The following is an 18,035-nucleotide window of genomic DNA, read 5'->3' as shown; positions in this document are numbered from 1 at the left end:
ATCAAGAACTATTTTTATAAGTATTTCGAATATAGCAACACAATAATCGGTCTAGAATCCAATCAACAACAATCTTCCTAGACTGACTAGCACGAGCTTCATTACATAAAAAAAAAGAGTGAGTGAGTGAGAGCTTAAATTTTGTTTGATTGCGATAGTACTATACAACTTATATTAAAACAACAAGGACAGCAATTGATTGAAGCGAGATATTCGTTTGTTAATAAATTCCACTCAACTCCCAACGTTGCTGCTTCCTGTTAGCCTGGCTGTTGTCGTTGTTCAACATGAAGTTAGTATCGAGTGAGATGGCGATGTTGGTTTCTTTCGTTTCGTTGACGAATATTTTCATATAATTCTGTAAATTCAATGCAAAACAAAGTAATTTAAATGATACATTACTAGGGGATAGGTGAAATATATCCGTGTGGTCTAGTTATAGAGTGAGTTTTAGCAAACGTGCGAACATCGTGATTGTGAGGTGAGCTCCATGATTTTATGTGGATACGTACGTACTGAAAGTAGGTAGGTATGTGATATGTTGGTATTGTAGCTGGCCTGGCTGGCTGGGTATAGAAGCTTTAGATTAACCGGTTCCCTACAAAAGTAGCTGTCTATTGTTAGTGTGACAAGATCTATTCTGATTCATAATATGTAATTTTTCATTTGTCAAAGGTCAGACTAAAAATATCAGGTATTCAACCACAGGTGATGGATGAGACTTCAGATCCTCACATGGAGACAGACGTGTCGTCCACAACAGAAGATGTGCCGGAGATGCAGGAGGTGTCCGGTTCCAATGGTAATGTTGTATTGATAGTAGAGAAGATAGATGAAGAGCATGAGGCGGCGGCACCTAAAAGTGATGAAAAATCTACTCACGTGAGTGAATCAAGCTCTCCTAGTAAGTTACAGAAGCAACAATCTTCTCCACCACAGATCAAAACCATACCTGATGCTGTAGTCCCAAGCAAGCCACCTATGATTCAAAAAATAGTCTTAAAACGTCCTTCTAAACCAATTTTTACTTTAGACCAACTTAACAATGCTGTTATTATAAATAAAGAATCAAAACAAATACCACTGTCAACTGACTTACATTCAGAGGACAGAACAGTTGATTCATCAGGTAAATTTGAAAATCAAAATTCCCCAACCAAGAAAAGTCCAGAAATCATAATTAAATCCCCACGTAAGGATGTAGATGTTGAAATAATACTGAAAAAAACATTCACTAATGTTCAAAATGAGATGCAGAAGTCTCCTGAGAAATCTGCTAAAACAAAGGCTGAATCTACCACAAATTATTCACAGAAAATTATTCAAAACACTCCAGTCAAAGAGCAGCCTAATGTTAAAACACCACCAAAAGAACAGGTAGAACATCAAAAGTCTCCACAGAAAGCTCCTCTGAGATCACCTGCAAAAGAACAGGAGGACTCCCAAAGATCTCCACAGAAGAATTCTGTTAAAACACCAACAAATCAACAGGAGGGATCACTAAAATCTCCACAGAAACCTGTTAAAACACCAATAAGAGAATATGAAGAAGCTCAAAAATCACCAGAGAAAGCTATTAATACACCAACAAAAGATTTTATGGAACCCCAGAAATCCCAACAGCAGGCTGCAATTAAAACACCAACAAAGGAACAGGGGGAAATTCAAACACAACAGAAGACTCCAGTCAAAGATCAGCAAGAAGCCGAAAAACCTACAAAAACTTTCACTAAAGAACTGACAATGGATCCTCCAGAAACTAAAGAAGTTGTACCAGCAGATAAAAAATTGAATGGTAACCATGAAAATTGTGACAATAATAAACCTCCTACTATAAATAATTTGGTTTCCATAGAAATTGATAGAGACACTTCAAATGACTCACAATTGGAAAGTCTGGAAACTATAGAAAAAGACCACAATAAAAGCATTAGCAGAGAACTCAAGTCGCTAATCAATTCTGCTAAAGAATCTAAAATAATAAGTGAATGTACTCAATTAACAAGTAAAACTAGAAAGTCTAGGACAGCACTAGATTCCTCAAATCCACTAAATACATCTGTAGAAGCAGATAAGATTCAGCCTAACAGAAGAATTAGCACTAATTCACAAAAGAGCAACTGCAGTGAAAAATCTGATAAAATGGCTGTCAAGAGATCCATGAGATCTCAAAATCCAGAGTTTGTTAACAAAGTGAAGTTATTCCTTCACTCTGTTACTAAAATTCACAAGGATTCTGATGAAGGCACTGATGAGGACATGGAAGATCTGAAAAGCAAAGAACCACCACCTGAAATGAGAGCCAGCTCTCCTAAGAAGAAAAAAATACCTTTAGTGGATGTGAGTATTTTTACCACACTCATTTCAAATGTTCCAACAACATTTAAAATGAGTGTGTTCATTTTAGTTATGTTTTTTAAAAGAAAATGTCAAGGAGGTATCATAAAAAGTTTAGATTCCAATTTTTATGATTATCTATTTATTGGGTAGATTTTCATTTATTTCTGAATTGTTTATTGCATGGACATTTTAGCATTATTGACATGTCTAATTTTTCAAGAAAATTATTAAAGCATTTTGCTATTTCTACATCTATTTTGAAGTATTTAATGCTCCTAGAAATGGTAAGAAAGGGAGCTCACTTATTATTTTTATTGTTGAAGAGACTCACACCAATTTTTTTGTTCCTTTGACAGACTGCAGAGAAACCAACCAAGTTGAGAATAGACCCTTACTGTTGGAGATGCCATTGGGCCACAGAGCAGCCACCCAATGAAAAAGCCCATCCACCAATGCATTGCACGGTGTGTCCGAGGGCTTTTCATTTCAAGTGTCTGTCTGGTACAGAGCGCAATAAAATTAACACTGAAAAGAATTGGGTGTGTCCTGAGTGCATGTCTATATTGCATGCTGAGAGTTCAGAAACAAGGTAAGTTTTACACAAATTTGTTCCAAAACTAACATTCATATTTAAAACTTTTAATGTAAACAAGTAAATCTCTATGTTAACACAGGATTTTGAGAATTTTTTTCTTTGGTCATATTGTATTGGAATAATTCCATATTTTATAGCAAATAATTTCAGATAAATAAATAACCTTACTTAGTAACTTTATTGAGGTTATTTGTTGTAACAGACTAAGATATTCATTCAACTTATAAAATACAAGAATTGATACATTATGTTAAAGATTTTACTCAATTCCAGTATGTTATTAAATATGTATGTGTTTAAAATATCAGTAAATACAATAGCTAGATATTTTTTTTGCTTTTGCAGATCACCAGCTATGAAGAAAATATCGTTGGGTATGCTATGTGAACTTCTCAAATTTGCTTTACAAAGGATGATGGATCTCAATGGGGTAAATTTTCATGTTTGATTTAGATTGTTTAGTTAAGCGGATGGAAATCCTGCATTCAAATTCTTGATCTAACCTTTTCTATATACAAAACTTAATGACAAATAAAGTATTACCTAAATTTCTTTATTTTGAAAACAATAAGTATATTTTCAAATGAGAGTAAGTAAATGATTTTTGTCTTTCTCCTTTTAAATAGTGATTTGCCATAGCATTTCTTAGAATAATTTATTTTTCTAATAACCTAAACTACATACTTAAAAAATGAAACATTATACCTATATGAAATGTTCATTTCATATAACAGCTAGGTAGGTACCTATATAGCTTGAAACACAGACTATGGAAAATTCTGTCATGAAGTTTATTATCATGTTTCTGCAACATAAAATGGCCGCACAGTGCAATGCATTTACCGACGGTCAACTAGGGATCGGACTATTATATAAATATAATAATGAATCATGCACAAAATAGAAATAGGTATAACAATAATGAGCGACATAAATATTAGTACAATTGATATTTACTTGCATAACACTAAATAAAAGTACATTCATCATTAATATGACATGATAACATGTTGTTTTATATGATCGAAACCTACGTGAATCGGAATACACATTAGTATTTATGTAATAAACATGTTTAAACTACGCATCAATATTGAGAGTAATCCGCAATACTTTCACCGATTTGGCGATAGCTAACGCGGAGCATAGCATTGTAATAAGAAGGCACGTACGCCGCTGTCGGCCCAGTCGGGCTACAGAGAAATGACCTTGTAATGTACATATCTACAGCGTCGACGCGCCGGCGCGGTCCCTACGCGTGACGCGATCACCCATCCCGCTCTAATCGATACCATCGCGCGGCTATCTCTCTCCCGACTAATAATAACACGTTTGCGTTAGTATTTGGTTTATATGTGTGCATTTTCTTGTAGATCATAATTTTTGTCATGCTTTCGTGCTAGTGATTTCGGTTTCGTATTGACTGTATAAATTTTATTTTTGATCAGATGATTTGTTGTTTATTTTTATACTTCTTATTTAATGGCAGTGTCATTCAACTATTCCATAACCTTAATCATGCCTGAGTTTCCAAACATAGAAAAGAAAATCGGGTTCCAATTTTTTTCTATGTAACCGAATATTTTTTTTGCCTTTCAATATCAGTTTTATAACTGAAACTGATTAACATGATTTATATTTAAGCTCCGCCCCGGTGTATTGCTTCTGTATTCCGAAATGTATACCCAAATTTCATTACAATATGTCCAGTAGATTTTGCACTGGATCCAGATTCATTTCATATTATAAAAAAATATTATATATATTCTTGCTGAAGTCAGAAATCATCTTTGAATTCAAATGGTTTCAATGTCAATTCGTGACTCTTCAATTATACATATACAGCTACACAAAGGACAATAACCTATAAAATCCATATAAATAAACCTATTTGTGCAAAAGAATGTCAAAAAGATACCGCTTTCTACAAAATAGACTTTGATGCTACTTTAACAGCCCTTCTGCCAGTTATAAGTAATCAAGTCGCCGAATTCGCAAAGCGCAAATGGGAGGATTTTCTGCAGTTTTGCACTTTGTACTTGTTGGTTCATGTAGTTTGTCATTTTGAAATGGAACAGTAATATTTGCCTAAGAATTAATGATAATTAATAATTCACAAACGAATACTATTTCCCTTGCCTCTTTGAACAACTGTGTTGCTAGATAATTCATTAAAAAAATACACTGTTGGAATGTAATTAATATTCATTCTGGCAAATTATATATTATTAAATAGTGCACTTTGGATATGATGAATACTGATCATATATATCTGTCTTTTGCACAATGCGAATGTGTATGTAATACAATGCGATTTGCGTTTATTGTATACTAGCGGTACGTCCTGGCTTCGCTCGAGTAAAACCATAATAAATACATGTAAACATTTCTCAAGAATCACATATCTATTGGTGAAAACCATACAAAAATCCGTCCGGTAGTTTTTGAGTTTATCGCGTGCAGACAGATAGATGCGACAGGGGTTATATTTTATCATATGTAAGCATAATTATGTTATTCCATACACCAAACGAGCACCGCATTTAGTCTGCACCGGCTTTATACGTACTCTAATCATTCTATTAAAAAAACTGTACCATTAATTTATTTCAGGTTGACCCATTCATGCAGCCAGTGGACCGAACGGCGTTCCCCGACTACGACAACTACGTGGTGCATCCGATGGACCTATCGCTGATGAAGGATAACATTGACGCGGGACTATACGGAAGCACTGAGGCGTTCCTTGCGGATGCGCAATGGATACTGCACAACAGCATTATTTTCAACACAAGTAAGGATCGTTTTGTATTATTATGTTAACGGTAGTGGTGAATTGAGACGTCAAATTATAGTAATATTAAATTGAAGCTTGTAAGCCTTCTATTCGGGCCAAGGCGACAACTTTAAAGACAATTTTCCTAATTATTCGAAGATATTAATCTAGGTATATGAATATTGTAACAAATTATTGAACTTGCAGTCCCGGCGATGTGGTGTAAAAATAGAGGATGTTTGTTTGTTTAGTGGGTTCAAACCCCTTTTGTAAGTGTAAGTTCATCTTTAGCAATCAAATCACCAAAGCCGAAGACTATTTCATTTTAACGCTCTTATTGTAAACACTTATATACAAGATGCTTACTTATTTAATATTCGTTTGTTTGATGTACCTTTATTGCATAAGAACACACATCGAAACAAAAACAAAAGAGGAATGATGATAGCAATGGCGGCCTTATCCTATGTAATTTATTATATTCAATTTATAATTAACACTTATATTTTGTTAGGCATGATATGACATCTATTACTAATCTTAGCGTACGCTGGGCGGTCGATGACGATTTTCTTTTCTTTTTAATAATAATAATCTTGTTTATTTTAGATTTGTTATCCACAGTACAGTCGAAGTTGACAGGCGCCGCTCGCGCGTTGGTTCGCTCGTGTCGCGCGGAGATGGGCGAAATCGAAGCTTGTTCGGAATGCTATAAAGCGGCGCATGCGCGTAGACCTACTTGGTTCACTGACGTATGCACTACGCCACATGTACTGCTGTGGGCGAAACTTAAAGGTAAATTAGTTTCTTCTCAGTAGCAATTTAGTTTGTTCTGGTTTTCCTAATGCGTTATTCTCCCATAACTTTTATTTCTGCTTTCAAAATTTTACGACTTTACGGAGACATTTCCGGTAGGTATGCGTTTTTTCTTTACATTTATTATAAATTTCGCATACACCAAGTGTTTTCATACTCTTGGTATTTTACAATGTCGACTGTTCACGGTCATGTTAGTTTATCAGTAATTTTCTAATCCTGAGATGACCTTTTACGAAGCTAAAACCAGCTACATATTTATTTATCTTATTGGTCACCAGGACACACACTGATTTATAGCAGATTATATGCAAATTATAATTGAAAATTAACAAAAAAATCAGGCCTTCACAGTACACCATACTTACTGCCACCACTACAACAATAACCATACTTTATTAACATTATACTTTTATTTTTAATTTGAACAGGTTTCCCGTACTGGCCAGCGAAGGGCATGTCCATAAACAACTCTGGTCTAGTGGATGTGAGGTTCTTCGGAGCGCACGACCGCGCCTGGGTGCCAGCCAAGGACTGTTTCCTGTACTCGGAGAGGGACCCAAACAACTTTAGGACTAAGCGGCAGGATATCTTGGACAGTATGCAGGTAATGTAGTCATTTTCTCTCTAGGACAAAAAAGTAAAATCTTCGTCTAATAAATTTAGAAGTGGCCAGTAACATTTGGCCAAAACAAACAGGAACCTACAGCAATGAATATTAGAATCTCTTTCTCGATTTCATCTAAGCGTTTTCCCGCCTTCTGCAGCCATTAAGCGTCGGTGCCCGGGGTCCGTTATCTAACTTTTTCGTCTACACTTCGCACGGTCGTCTTCGGCATCCCTAGAGATATTATTTGTATGAGATTGTATTAGAGATTCATTTTTATTATATTTAGCCGAATAGTATGTGACATACTTAGCGATATGTATGTGACTATTTATATTTTTCATATCTCTACAGGAAGCAGAACAGCACATTCGTAACATATCCCGTAAATACGGCAAGTTTGTGTACCCGCCGTTCAAGACGCAGTTCGACCCTTCGAAGCTGACAGAGCAAATAAAATTGATGGTAAATATTCTTTTGTTTACTTGGTTCCGTTTTTGTTTTGGGCACAAAAACTCGATTTAGGATAGGTCCTATTAATGTCTATTGTGTTTTAACGCCCGATTCATATTTATTGACAATTAGCAAATTTCGGGGTTAGATTTCTTCTTCGATTCTGGTCGCATCACTTTACATGTCGACTTATAATTTCAGATTCCCTCATTCGAGGGAGAAGTGAGATCGTCAATCAAAGACAAGTCTCAGAACTCGTCGCCTAGCCTGAACAAGAGCAGGGGGAACTCCAGCAGATCCAACTCCAAGAGCTCCAAGGAAGGCCTCGAGGGGTGTGTAGTGTTTATGTCGAGAATACAATTTACATTTCCTTATTGTTCACTATTATTTAACACTAAATAATTAATTAATGGCGATGTAAATACTCTTACTTACCAATCTTAATATTATAAATGCGCAAGTAACTTTGTTTGTTACCTCTTCACGCTTTATCTGCTTAACAAATCTTCTTGAAATTTTGCATGCTTACATGTTGTTTGAAGTGTGAACAAGTATCTTTTATCCCGGTAAAAAAATGTTCTCGTGGGAAATTAACACGGTTGAAGCCGCGGGCAAAAGCTACTAAGTAATAGAGTAACGGAAGAAATTACAGATTTGTGAAATAATTGTTATATATTTTTTAAAATTTATAGTGATACAAGTGAAGGGGAGGATACGTCAACAGTTGCTACTCGTAAAATGGCGGATGGGGCAGAAATCGCCAGGGAAGAGGATGGCTCTGTCGATAAGTAAGTGCACTCGGAAGAATCTATATAATGTTTGCTGGCAGTTTTGAGAATTACAGTAAATAACCTGAAATTATCAATTTGAGTTATTAACTATATGTAAAAGTCATATCAGATGCTTTTGGCAACTTTAATAAAATCTGATGCCAGTGTTAGTAATAACATGCTTGATAAGAAAGATCAACTTCAATTTCATATGTTAAACTATTAGTACCTATCTTTTATTCACTTTTACAATTATTTTCAGAAATAAAACATTGGAAGTGTCACAGACTCCAGCCAAAGAAAATGAGAAATCTAGAAAAAGACGTCATTCTCAACTCGAAGAAGCTGTCATTACTGTCATGGATATAAATGTTAAAGAAAAGAAGAGAAAGGTCGAAGACAAAGGAAAATCTGACAATAAGACTGAACCGGAACCTACTACTAGCAAAGATGTTGAAATGAAGATAGTTGAAAACAAAAAGACTGAATTAACACAACAGAAAACTGAAAACACTCCTAAAACAAGAGAGAAAGTTTCGACTCCTACACCGAGTTCATCAGAAAAAAATTTAACCCCCAAAGTCGCGCCGATTAGAATCATCACTACGCCCAAAGGAAACAGAACGGCTATCAGATCGAGTACGCCTAAAATAAAATTTGTCACTAAGCCTGAAAAGAGATCGTCGACTGAAAAGATTAGTAGTAAGGATGAAAAGAAACACAAACGTAGAAACTCAAAAACTAAAACATTGAATAGCAGTAACCCAACTCCAGGAAAAGACAAGCTCGAAAAGAAGAATAATGATAAAAGTCTTGACAGTTCTACAAAAGAAAAAGTAAAAGATACTATTGACAAAAATAAAGAATCAGTAGAAAAGACTACGAAAACTAAACAGAATTCCGAGGGTAAAATAAAAGATAGACTTCAGTTCGATGATGACACAAGTCTGGCAGTATTAGCACGGAGAAGTAAAGATAGTGAAAATGATGTGTCAGGTCTCCCCACTATTAGCAGTGTAATGAGTCTATCAACTACAGCCCAAATTGCTATGACGACGACATCCCAACCCGCGACATCTGCTATAGAACTTATGTTACAAACGAACTCCAGGTCGAGTATCTTCACACCTACCAGTAAAGAGAACGTTAGCAACATGAAAGACGCGGTGAACAAATTGCAGCAATTGAAAGATACGCAGCAGTCTTTGGTTGGAAAAGTAGGGGTCCGAGCATTTGCGCGCATGACGTCACCGCCAATGAACGCGAGCAAAGACGTCGAAGTGGAAATAAAGGCGGAGCCGATCGATTTGGACGACTCGGATCGTCAAATGGAGAAGATGGAAGTGATGAACGCGTTCCACCTGAGGCCGGTGAATCCGCCGTCGAATTTGCGGGAAGTGAGGATCAATAAGTTGGTCGTTGCTCCTTTGCCGAACAACGCGAGGCGCGGGAAGGTAGTGGAGGTTAGACCGCGAGCTAAGAAAAGTTTTCCCCAGCCGGCGCGGCCGGAAGGTCGCTCGGAGTTGAACGGCAAGAACTCGATGGTGTACATTCCCATCCAGCCCGCCAACACGCCGGGCCCGCGTCCGCCCAGCACCATCACCATCACGCCTGTCATGCGACAGCCCACGCCTGCTACTACTTGTAAGTTTTACATCTGTTTTTAAAGCATTTTTATGTAACCTAATTTTTATGTACACCTAAACCTTCCTCGGGAATCACACTATCTATTGGTGAAAACTGCATCAAAATCCGTGCATGTTTGAGTTTACACGGCAGTGGACTTTGTTTTATAATATGTAAGGATTCAAATTAAGAAGTCAATTCTTGTTTATTAAAAAACTCAGACCAAGAAAAATATATCTTTCTTTTCTTGGTCTGAGTTAAAAGACAAATGTGTTAAGACAAATGTTGTCCGCCTTTTTGTTATACACTTTCACACAAGAAGGATGGATAATAATGGAATTTGGTACAAAAGAAATAACTCTTGCAAAGTAATGCAGCGTTACGTCTAATGCTATTTTAAAACTTTCATTTTACAGCAAACAGCTTATTGAAATCCACGCCACCTTCGATGGTCACTATGTCGTCAACATCTAGTCCTGTAGTGTCAGTGGCCAGTTCTCCAATCCAAGGCGGGCCCACAGTGGGCCAGGCCACAGTCCACACTGTCCCACTTATCACATCTGTCAACGGCCAATGGACATTGGCGCTGCAACCAGTTATGTCCGTCGGTGCAGTAGATGTAAGTACATTACATTGTTGCTAAAATTTCACTTCGATTTCGAGTATCGATTTTCACACAGTCGTCATTAAAATAACGCAAAAAAATATGAGTAAAAAAAGAAATTCCATCACGTAATAACCGCAACTGCTTAGTACGTAGCGGCAAGATTTTTTCCAAGAACGCCGACAGTATGAATTGTTGTAAGTCTTGGTGTTGCGCTAAAAATAAAACAAGATTTCAGTTTATTAACTCATTGATTACCAATCGCCAAACAGTGTTAAGTAATTATTGAGAATTTTCTTCGAATTACTTCATATAAAAGTCGTAATGTTTTATCTATAGCTTTATCACCTATAACATCTTCAATTTTCTTTCATATTGAAGCATTTATTCAGAAACTAGACCTTCACATGCACTTTTTCACGTCAAATTTTATATTATGTAGTAATTTCTCAAAAAGCTACAAACTACTGGTATTTTGGAAGAACCACTGTTGAGATGAAAGGCCGAAAGTATACTCATTAAACAGTGTTGGTCCCTATCATGCCAGAATGGCTAATAATATAACAAAGTACCTAGAGTATATGGTCAAAAAGTATACAAAACATGTTAGGACTGTGATCGAGTGATAAATTATATTTATTCCGATTTCAGAGTGAACAGCAACCAATGGTAAACGGTTCGCCCGAACGGCTACCAGTTCCTAGTATTACTACAATAAACAACTTGAACGTTGGCGGCCTTGCCAACGTAAACAATATCGGCAGTATTGCCAACGTGAATAACGTAGGCAGTCTGGCCACCATAAACGCTGTCAGTCTAGCCAACTTGAACAACTCGAGCAGTGTTGCCAACGCGAACACCATCGCAGGAACGAACGTGACCGGTGTTACCAACATAACAAGCAATGTTACTGGAACCGCAACTATTCCGATAGCGGCGCCTGCAGTGGCGACACCTGTGCAAGGAGCGAATAAAGCGAATGATACTGGTGGCAATCCTGGCGAGGTAAGCTTTTTTTTCATATGAAATTGCAAAATAATCATTATGAACGTATTTCAAATATTTTCAACAGGCAGCACATTTTCGTGGATTAATTTTTCCATAAGTCTTGTGTCTAAAAAATGCTTACAGGCTATAAACTAATTATTATATTTACCATAATAATATTATGTTTCACGCATCCATGATAGATTTGATTCCATGATGATCCATTGACATTATTTTTTAAAACTATATAAGCATCTCTTTTATGCTGTTTTACATTTAGAACGAACATTTGTCTGACTAAGCCATTACGTCCACCTATTGTTGACTTTAGTCGGATTAGTTTTGTGCAAAAAAGTAAGTTGATTGAAAAAAAAAACAGCAAAGTAATGTTATTTCTAGATTTTATAATAAACAAATGTGTGTTGTCTGTAGCCCCCTCGGTTGCAGCAGCGGCCAGCTCTGTTGCACCCTCTGGACGCCCGCACGCTGGTCGCGGCCGTGCCCACGCCCTCCGCCGCGGGCCCGCTTACCGCCAAACTCAACCAGAACGCTGTCAAGGTAACTACCATAGATACATCGTATATCCATAATTTTCAAAGTGTTATTCTGAACAACAGACAGCTAAACTAAAGGTAAAAAAAAACTAAAAGTTGATTTAGTTATCTTGCATGTCATTTGAGTTCAAAGCTAGAATTGAAAAAAATTAAGATATCCTACTAATATTATAAATGCGAAAGTTTATGAGGACGTATGGACGGATTGTTATGAAATTTAAACACGAGTGGAACATAACCTGTACACATGGGTACTTTTTCCCGAAACTCCCACGGGAGCGAATCCCCGGGGCGCAGCTAGTGATATATAATCCACAAAGATTCGGTCTATCGTGCCCCAGCGATCCAAAATATTGACACAGACATGTCCAAATGTATCTGTGATTTTATTTCCAGTTGGCAGACTACTTCCGCACGCTTCTAGAAGACTCTCTAGAACATTTGGACGAGCCGGCCGCTCAAGTGACGTCACTCAAACTGCAGCTAGAACAGATGCGGTGGCGACACCAGCAGGAGATCGATGAGATCAACCATAACCACGGTGAGATGCTGCAAAGTTTACTCCAAGTTACCCGCCTTCCACACTCTTCTAGAAGATTCTCTAGAACACTTAGACAGCTGACGTCTGCCAGATTGGGAAACACGCAGGCATTGCATGTAAATAAAAAGTAATCTGTATAGATTATGTAGTGTACACAATTGGTATCAATTACTTTTTCGTTTTTGATAAAATTGACGCTGGTGCTAGTGTGTGGATTTGTGGAGCATTAAGACTTATCTACTAACCAGTTTTTGTATGCATTGACAAGTAATTCGCTATCATTACATTACATATTAAATATAACTATGTCCTCTACTGCGTCTGTTTGCGATAAACTCAAAAACGAGCGGGCGGTTTTTTTGGCACGGTTTTCACCAATATATCGCGTGATTTCTGAGGAAGGTTTAGGAGTATAATTGGGCCAGTAATATGGCAATGAAATGTTTCGCAGAGCTGACCCTGTCGGAGATGCGCACGTCGCTGGAGAAGGAGCGCGCGCGCGCGCTGGCGGACGCGCGCCGCGCCGCGCGCGCCGACCTCGAGGCCGCCGTCAGCATAGCCAAGGCTAAGCAATGGTGAGGACATTTATTTATGTAGGTACACAATGTTACACTGTAAATAGAAAACTTATTTCTTTCTAGAAATTTCTACCAGTAGACCCGCGAAAGAAAAATTGAAAACAATACTGAAAATGTGAGCTGACGAGAGAATTCGCCGTTCCGGGCGCTGTATGAAAATGTTACGTTTGTGTTGTGCGCAATGCCCCGCGCATAGGAAACTTCCTCTTCTTCCTTTATTTCATTCCTCTTAGGGGCGAATCGCACATATACACACGTGTCGTACGGCGCTAGTTTAAAGTATTGTCTGCTAATGATAGATGAATAGAGTATTCTCAGTTCTCAAAGACGTCAGGCAGGCGACTCTTTAAAAATGGATATATATTTCAAATTTCAAGCGGTACCAGCGCTTTTTAGCATCACCGCTGATCAAACAAGATAATAATTTTGACATATATTTTTTTAAATTTCACACATTTCTTTACCTTGCTAGCCAGACGTGAAGTTACCAAAGTGTCTATTGTGAAATTAGCTATTCTGCTCGTTGATGAAGTAAGGGATGTTAAATTTTCTCAACTGCAGCGACGCCTTAATCGACCCAAACAACATAGAGATTGACATAGTAAAACTGTAATCCATTTCAGGTGTGCCAACTGCAGCCAGGAAGCGCAATTCTACTGCTGCTGGAACACCTCGTACTGCGACTACCCGTGCCAGCGCTCACATTGGACGCAGCACTTTGCTGTCTGCACGCAGAAGAGGTCGCAGGTATATAGATAGTATAGTATGAGCTTTGTTTGCAAGATTTGACCCAAACAAAGTGATACAAATAATGCTAGTAATAAAAGTTTAACTAATTTTCCTCTACCAATTAGTACGGCCTTCGGCTGCCTTCGTTGTCCAGATTATTGGCATAAGGTCGTGCCAATAATCAGGACAACGAAGGCATTGGCTGTTCATGCAGGTCCGACCGCGGTAGCCTGCATTTAATCTCGGGGCCACTGACTATATCAAATTCAAAATGTCATTAGAATTAGCTCAGCGGTTTAGCCGTTATATATGGTCCAATTTGTACGTAACAAGAAAAAGTGAAACTGTAGTCGAGTCCAACCTTTACTCGACTTTATTCGTCAACAATTCAACAATTTGTTCCATCAAAATTCATATTTTCTTTATCAGGACGGAAACGCAAGTGCCGACGCGAACAGTTCTCCGCCCGAGAGACTTCAACCACAGCCAGAGAATCTCCCAGTAAGTTTAATTATACAATGATAGATAATGAATGATTCATTATCTATTATTTTTTTCATGTATTAATTTAGCATGTAATTAAATTTTTATTTTACTTAATATTTTTGCATGTATAAATTGTAATTTTTTAAAATTTTCGATTATCATTTCATGCATGTAAGTGAACTTATATTTGAAATAAAAAAAAAAAACTAAATATTTCAGTAGCAGCAATATTTGTAATAAAAAAAGTTACTGAAATGAAAATGCTGAAATATTTCAGCATTTTTATTTCAGTAAATTTATGATATATTAGTATGTATAAACTATAACCTACCGTTTAAACTCCCATGCCCCAGAAGTGGGGAAATTTTAATGATAATGAATATTGATGGTGATGATATTGGCATTACAGAAGAGTGCGCCGAAGCTGACGGCGGCGAAGCGGCCGCCGCCGCCGCCGCCGCAGCAACAAGACTCCATTATAAGTTAGTGGCTTGACTACGCATGGTAGAGTATATGCGTTTTATACGAAGACGAGAGAAAATTTGTTTCCTTGGTCTTGCTTTTATACAATTTGTTATCCATAGATAGCCCGTCAGAGTCTTTGACCGTCGTGGCATTATTTTATCGAGAATTTTAATATATATATATTTAATATTTTTTAATCAAACCAGTAGTTTTTGGGATTTATTACTTTTAAAATTAAATCTGAGCTTTTGGCAACAAACGACTTACATGACATTACGCTCATGCATATAGAAATAATCGATTTTTTTATACACAATAAAATGTATTATTGAATTTATTTTAGCTTCACATGCTTTTTAGTATATTTCGTTTCCAATGCTTGCGAAAATGTCAGACAGTATTTTTTATATTAGATAATCTATATTTTAATTGAATTTATGTTTCAAATATTCTTGTAATAGTGTATTTGGCATAGATACACGTGGCTTATGGACTTTATTTTCCTTAATATTAAATTAATTTGTAAATCAAATCGTACTGTTTTATTTACGTCGTTTATATAAATACATTTTATTCGACTGTTGTAGAACGGCTTAAATTGTGTGTACATATGTACACAACTGCATTAAATTTTAGACTTTGTCACACTGAAATAAACGCCTATGTGCAACGTGCCTGTATGTAGAGATAGAATAATATAGAGTAACTTATCTTGAAAGTCAACTTGACTCCCACTGGTAAAGCATTGTATCTAGCTACTAAACATTTGTATTTGTGCAGTGAGCGTGATGGAGGACGCTCGCGGCAACCAGACGCTGAAGTGTGTGGGCACCTACAAGCCGCCCGCCCCCGCCTCCTCCGTCCTCCTCAATAAACAGGTATCAAAACAAATACAAACTAAACTAAGAGATTACGGGCTCTCTCTCATCTTCGAGTGTGCCCGGCATTCGGAGCTGTGGCGCTCAAAAGCCCAGGGTTAGCATAAAAAGAAATAACCGGCTGCCCGCCTGACGCTGTTGTTATTTATCAGCTGTTAAGACTGTGTCCCTTAGTCGCCTCGTATGACATCCACGGGACAATATGGACTGGTCATATTCTAATCAAACTCTGTTTTGATTATCCTATGAAAACAAATACAAACAAGGGATTATGGGCTAGCGTACCCAGATGAGATAGATTTCCCGATGTTCCCATACAAAATAATTTAGCACTGTCCACTTTCTTCTCATCCAAGTGAATACAACTGTCTTTCTATTCTAGATGATCAACAACGACGACAACTCCAATAAGAAAGTGGTGACTACTGGTGGATACCTCATTGTAGGAGGTGGAGTTACGAACTCTGCGACTGTCGTATCACAGTCTAGGAAAGGACCCACCATCCAATATTACTCATAAACAGACTTACCTTTCTGAACTGATCATTTGTTTAACCATGTGTGCTGACCTGCTGATACTCCCGAGGTAGATCTGCAGAAAGTTGGATGTTCTGGGTTCGATTTTTGGTGAACAGCGCGTGACTCGCCTGCTATTTTGTAGGCAATAGCAGTTCACCGCACACGTTTAAAAACTATAGACATTACATTTTATCTATGGAAAAACTTTTAATGTAAATAGAGCATTTATATTTGTGACAAATGAAAGACTTCGTTAAATATTTGTGACAAACTAAGAATTCGATAAGTGAATCTAATTTTAAGTGTACATAAAGTATTTTTGTGAAATGTTTTAAGGCAATGCTCAAACATGTGTTGGTAACTGATCGATATTGGATTGAATTCTATGTGGATGAAATTCGCCAGTTCACTGCCAGTGTGGCTAATCACAGCCTTATTGGATGTCGTAATGTTATTTTGATAATTAAATTATAGGTTAGTGTTCAGGCAACTATCGAAGTTGTAAATTTTTAAGTCTCAAACAGTCAACCAAACAACAAACTATTGATCGACGCGGCGAAGGTATCGAAAAGGGTATTCATGAAATAGTCTGTGACACAGGAGTCCCCAGGCATTCTTTTGAAATTATGTTTGTTCAATCATGGTAAAAAAAGTATTAAATTTACTTCACTGTGAATATCAAGATAATGTTTTCTTCACTTCTGGTTTCAAATGGACTTAATTATTCCGCTGTCTTGCTTACATGGCGGGATCTTTTACACCAAAACAAACTACTTAATAGGGGGAAGCCTGTTTAAAACCAGAAATGAAGTGTTCACATTCACGAGTCCGTAGTGGACAATCGTGGCACAGTTGATAAATATTAAGGCGGGCTTGTGCAAAGTGCAACAAATTTTTACTATTTCGACAGGGAACTTTTCAAAGTACACATCGCAGCTAAGTTAGAAACAACACATATTGTACAAATTTAAACTTTACCACATGGTATTTTTAATGACCTGTAAATATTGTACATTTTATATTAAAGAAGGGAATTTTTTGTTCTCATGCAAATTGGATAATTTGTTATACTCGTAGGCCTTGCTTACACGTTGTTGTCATAATAATAAATATGCTCACTGGAGAAAAAGCAGTGTAATTGTGGTATTATCTATTAGAAAATAAAGATTCGGTTATGCAAATGTATTGTACCTATTTCTAAGTACTGTGTTCTTAGAATTACGAATCTATGCAATAATTGTGCTAAATGTTTTCTTCAGTTATAAAAATAGAAATGTGTAGGTACTAGTGTATAAAGTCGTAAAATAATTTGATAAATACTACCAATTTTATTGAAAAATAAAATTTCATTTCCAATTTTATTGTAACTAAGCTGCTGTAAGTTTAAGACTGCTACTATGTTAAGTTCATTTATTGGCTCAGATAGAACATTATGTTAATAAATTATGCAACTTAATTTTACAGGATGGTTGTATACAAATCAAGTGTCTTGTTGCAATTTGGTTAAATTTTTCGGTGTTGCTTGTGCATTCAACTATTTTATTCATATTTTGATACAAGTCTGTTGCTAACTACACAATTTGTGAGAAAATACAAGTTACTGTATGTAAATATTATTCTGTTTTAATGATGCCTCCTAGGACGTAATGTTAAAATTTTAGTTTCAATAAAGACTATTCAGAAACTATACAAGTGTTTAATTTCTGAAACA

At 36.8% G+C, this 18,035-nt stretch overlaps 1 protein-coding gene across 8 annotated transcripts; it reads left to right on the top strand.

Moving 5' to 3' along the window:
• The first annotated feature begins 98 nt into the window (after positions 1-98).
• On the top strand, positions 99-18,011 carry LOC128669767 (MYND-type zinc finger-containing chromatin reader ZMYND8-like). Of its 8 annotated transcripts, none has more exons than XM_053744855.1 (21): positions 99-292; positions 709-2,340; positions 2,697-2,929; positions 3,281-3,365; positions 5,549-5,729; positions 6,321-6,506; positions 6,959-7,134; positions 7,489-7,599; positions 7,789-7,919; positions 8,280-8,375; positions 8,620-10,001; positions 10,400-10,602; positions 11,239-11,592; positions 12,007-12,132; positions 12,525-12,669; positions 13,121-13,244; positions 13,871-13,994; positions 14,406-14,478; positions 14,864-14,944; positions 15,708-15,805; positions 16,188-18,011. In XM_053744855.1, exons 2-21 carry the CDS (start codon positions 712-714, stop codon positions 16,323-16,325), a joined length of 5,676 nt encoding a protein of 1,891 aa, XP_053600830.1. In that variant the 5' UTR covers positions 99-292; positions 709-711; the 3' UTR covers positions 16,326-18,011. The 8 variants fall into 8 exon arrangements, 6 of the variants coding, with proteins under 6 accessions (XP_053600830.1, XP_053600834.1, XP_053600832.1 ...); XR_008404694.2 differs by having other exon boundaries at positions 278-481; positions 14,406-14,477; positions 14,872-14,966; positions 16,188-16,206; XR_008404693.2 differs by having other exon boundaries at positions 278-481; positions 14,864-14,966; positions 16,188-16,206.
• Positions 18,012-18,035: the final 24 nt, after the last annotated feature.

This window comes from Plodia interpunctella, chromosome 5 (assembly GCF_027563975.2).
Source record: "Plodia interpunctella isolate USDA-ARS_2022_Savannah chromosome 5, ilPloInte3.2, whole genome shotgun sequence".
Classification (NCBI taxonomy): Eukaryota; Metazoa; Arthropoda; class Insecta; order Lepidoptera; family Pyralidae; genus Plodia; species Plodia interpunctella.
The sequence above is the reverse complement of the archived record's forward strand: the minus strand, read 5'-3'. Positions and strand labels throughout refer to the sequence as shown.

Excerpts from the sequence above, each read along its gene's own strand:
- LOC128669767 (XM_053744855.1), top strand. The coding sequence starts at position 712 with ATGGATGAGACTTCAGATCCTCACATGGAGACAGACGTGTCGTCCACA. Across the intron at positions 2,930-3,280 it reads GCTGAGAGTTCAGAAACAAG|ATCACCAGCTATGAAGAAAA; the intron begins GTAAGTTTTACA and ends TTGCTTTTGCAG. Across the intron at positions 13,245-13,870 it reads ATAGCCAAGGCTAAGCAATG|GTGTGCCAACTGCAGCCAGG; the intron begins GTGAGGACATTT and ends AATCCATTTCAG.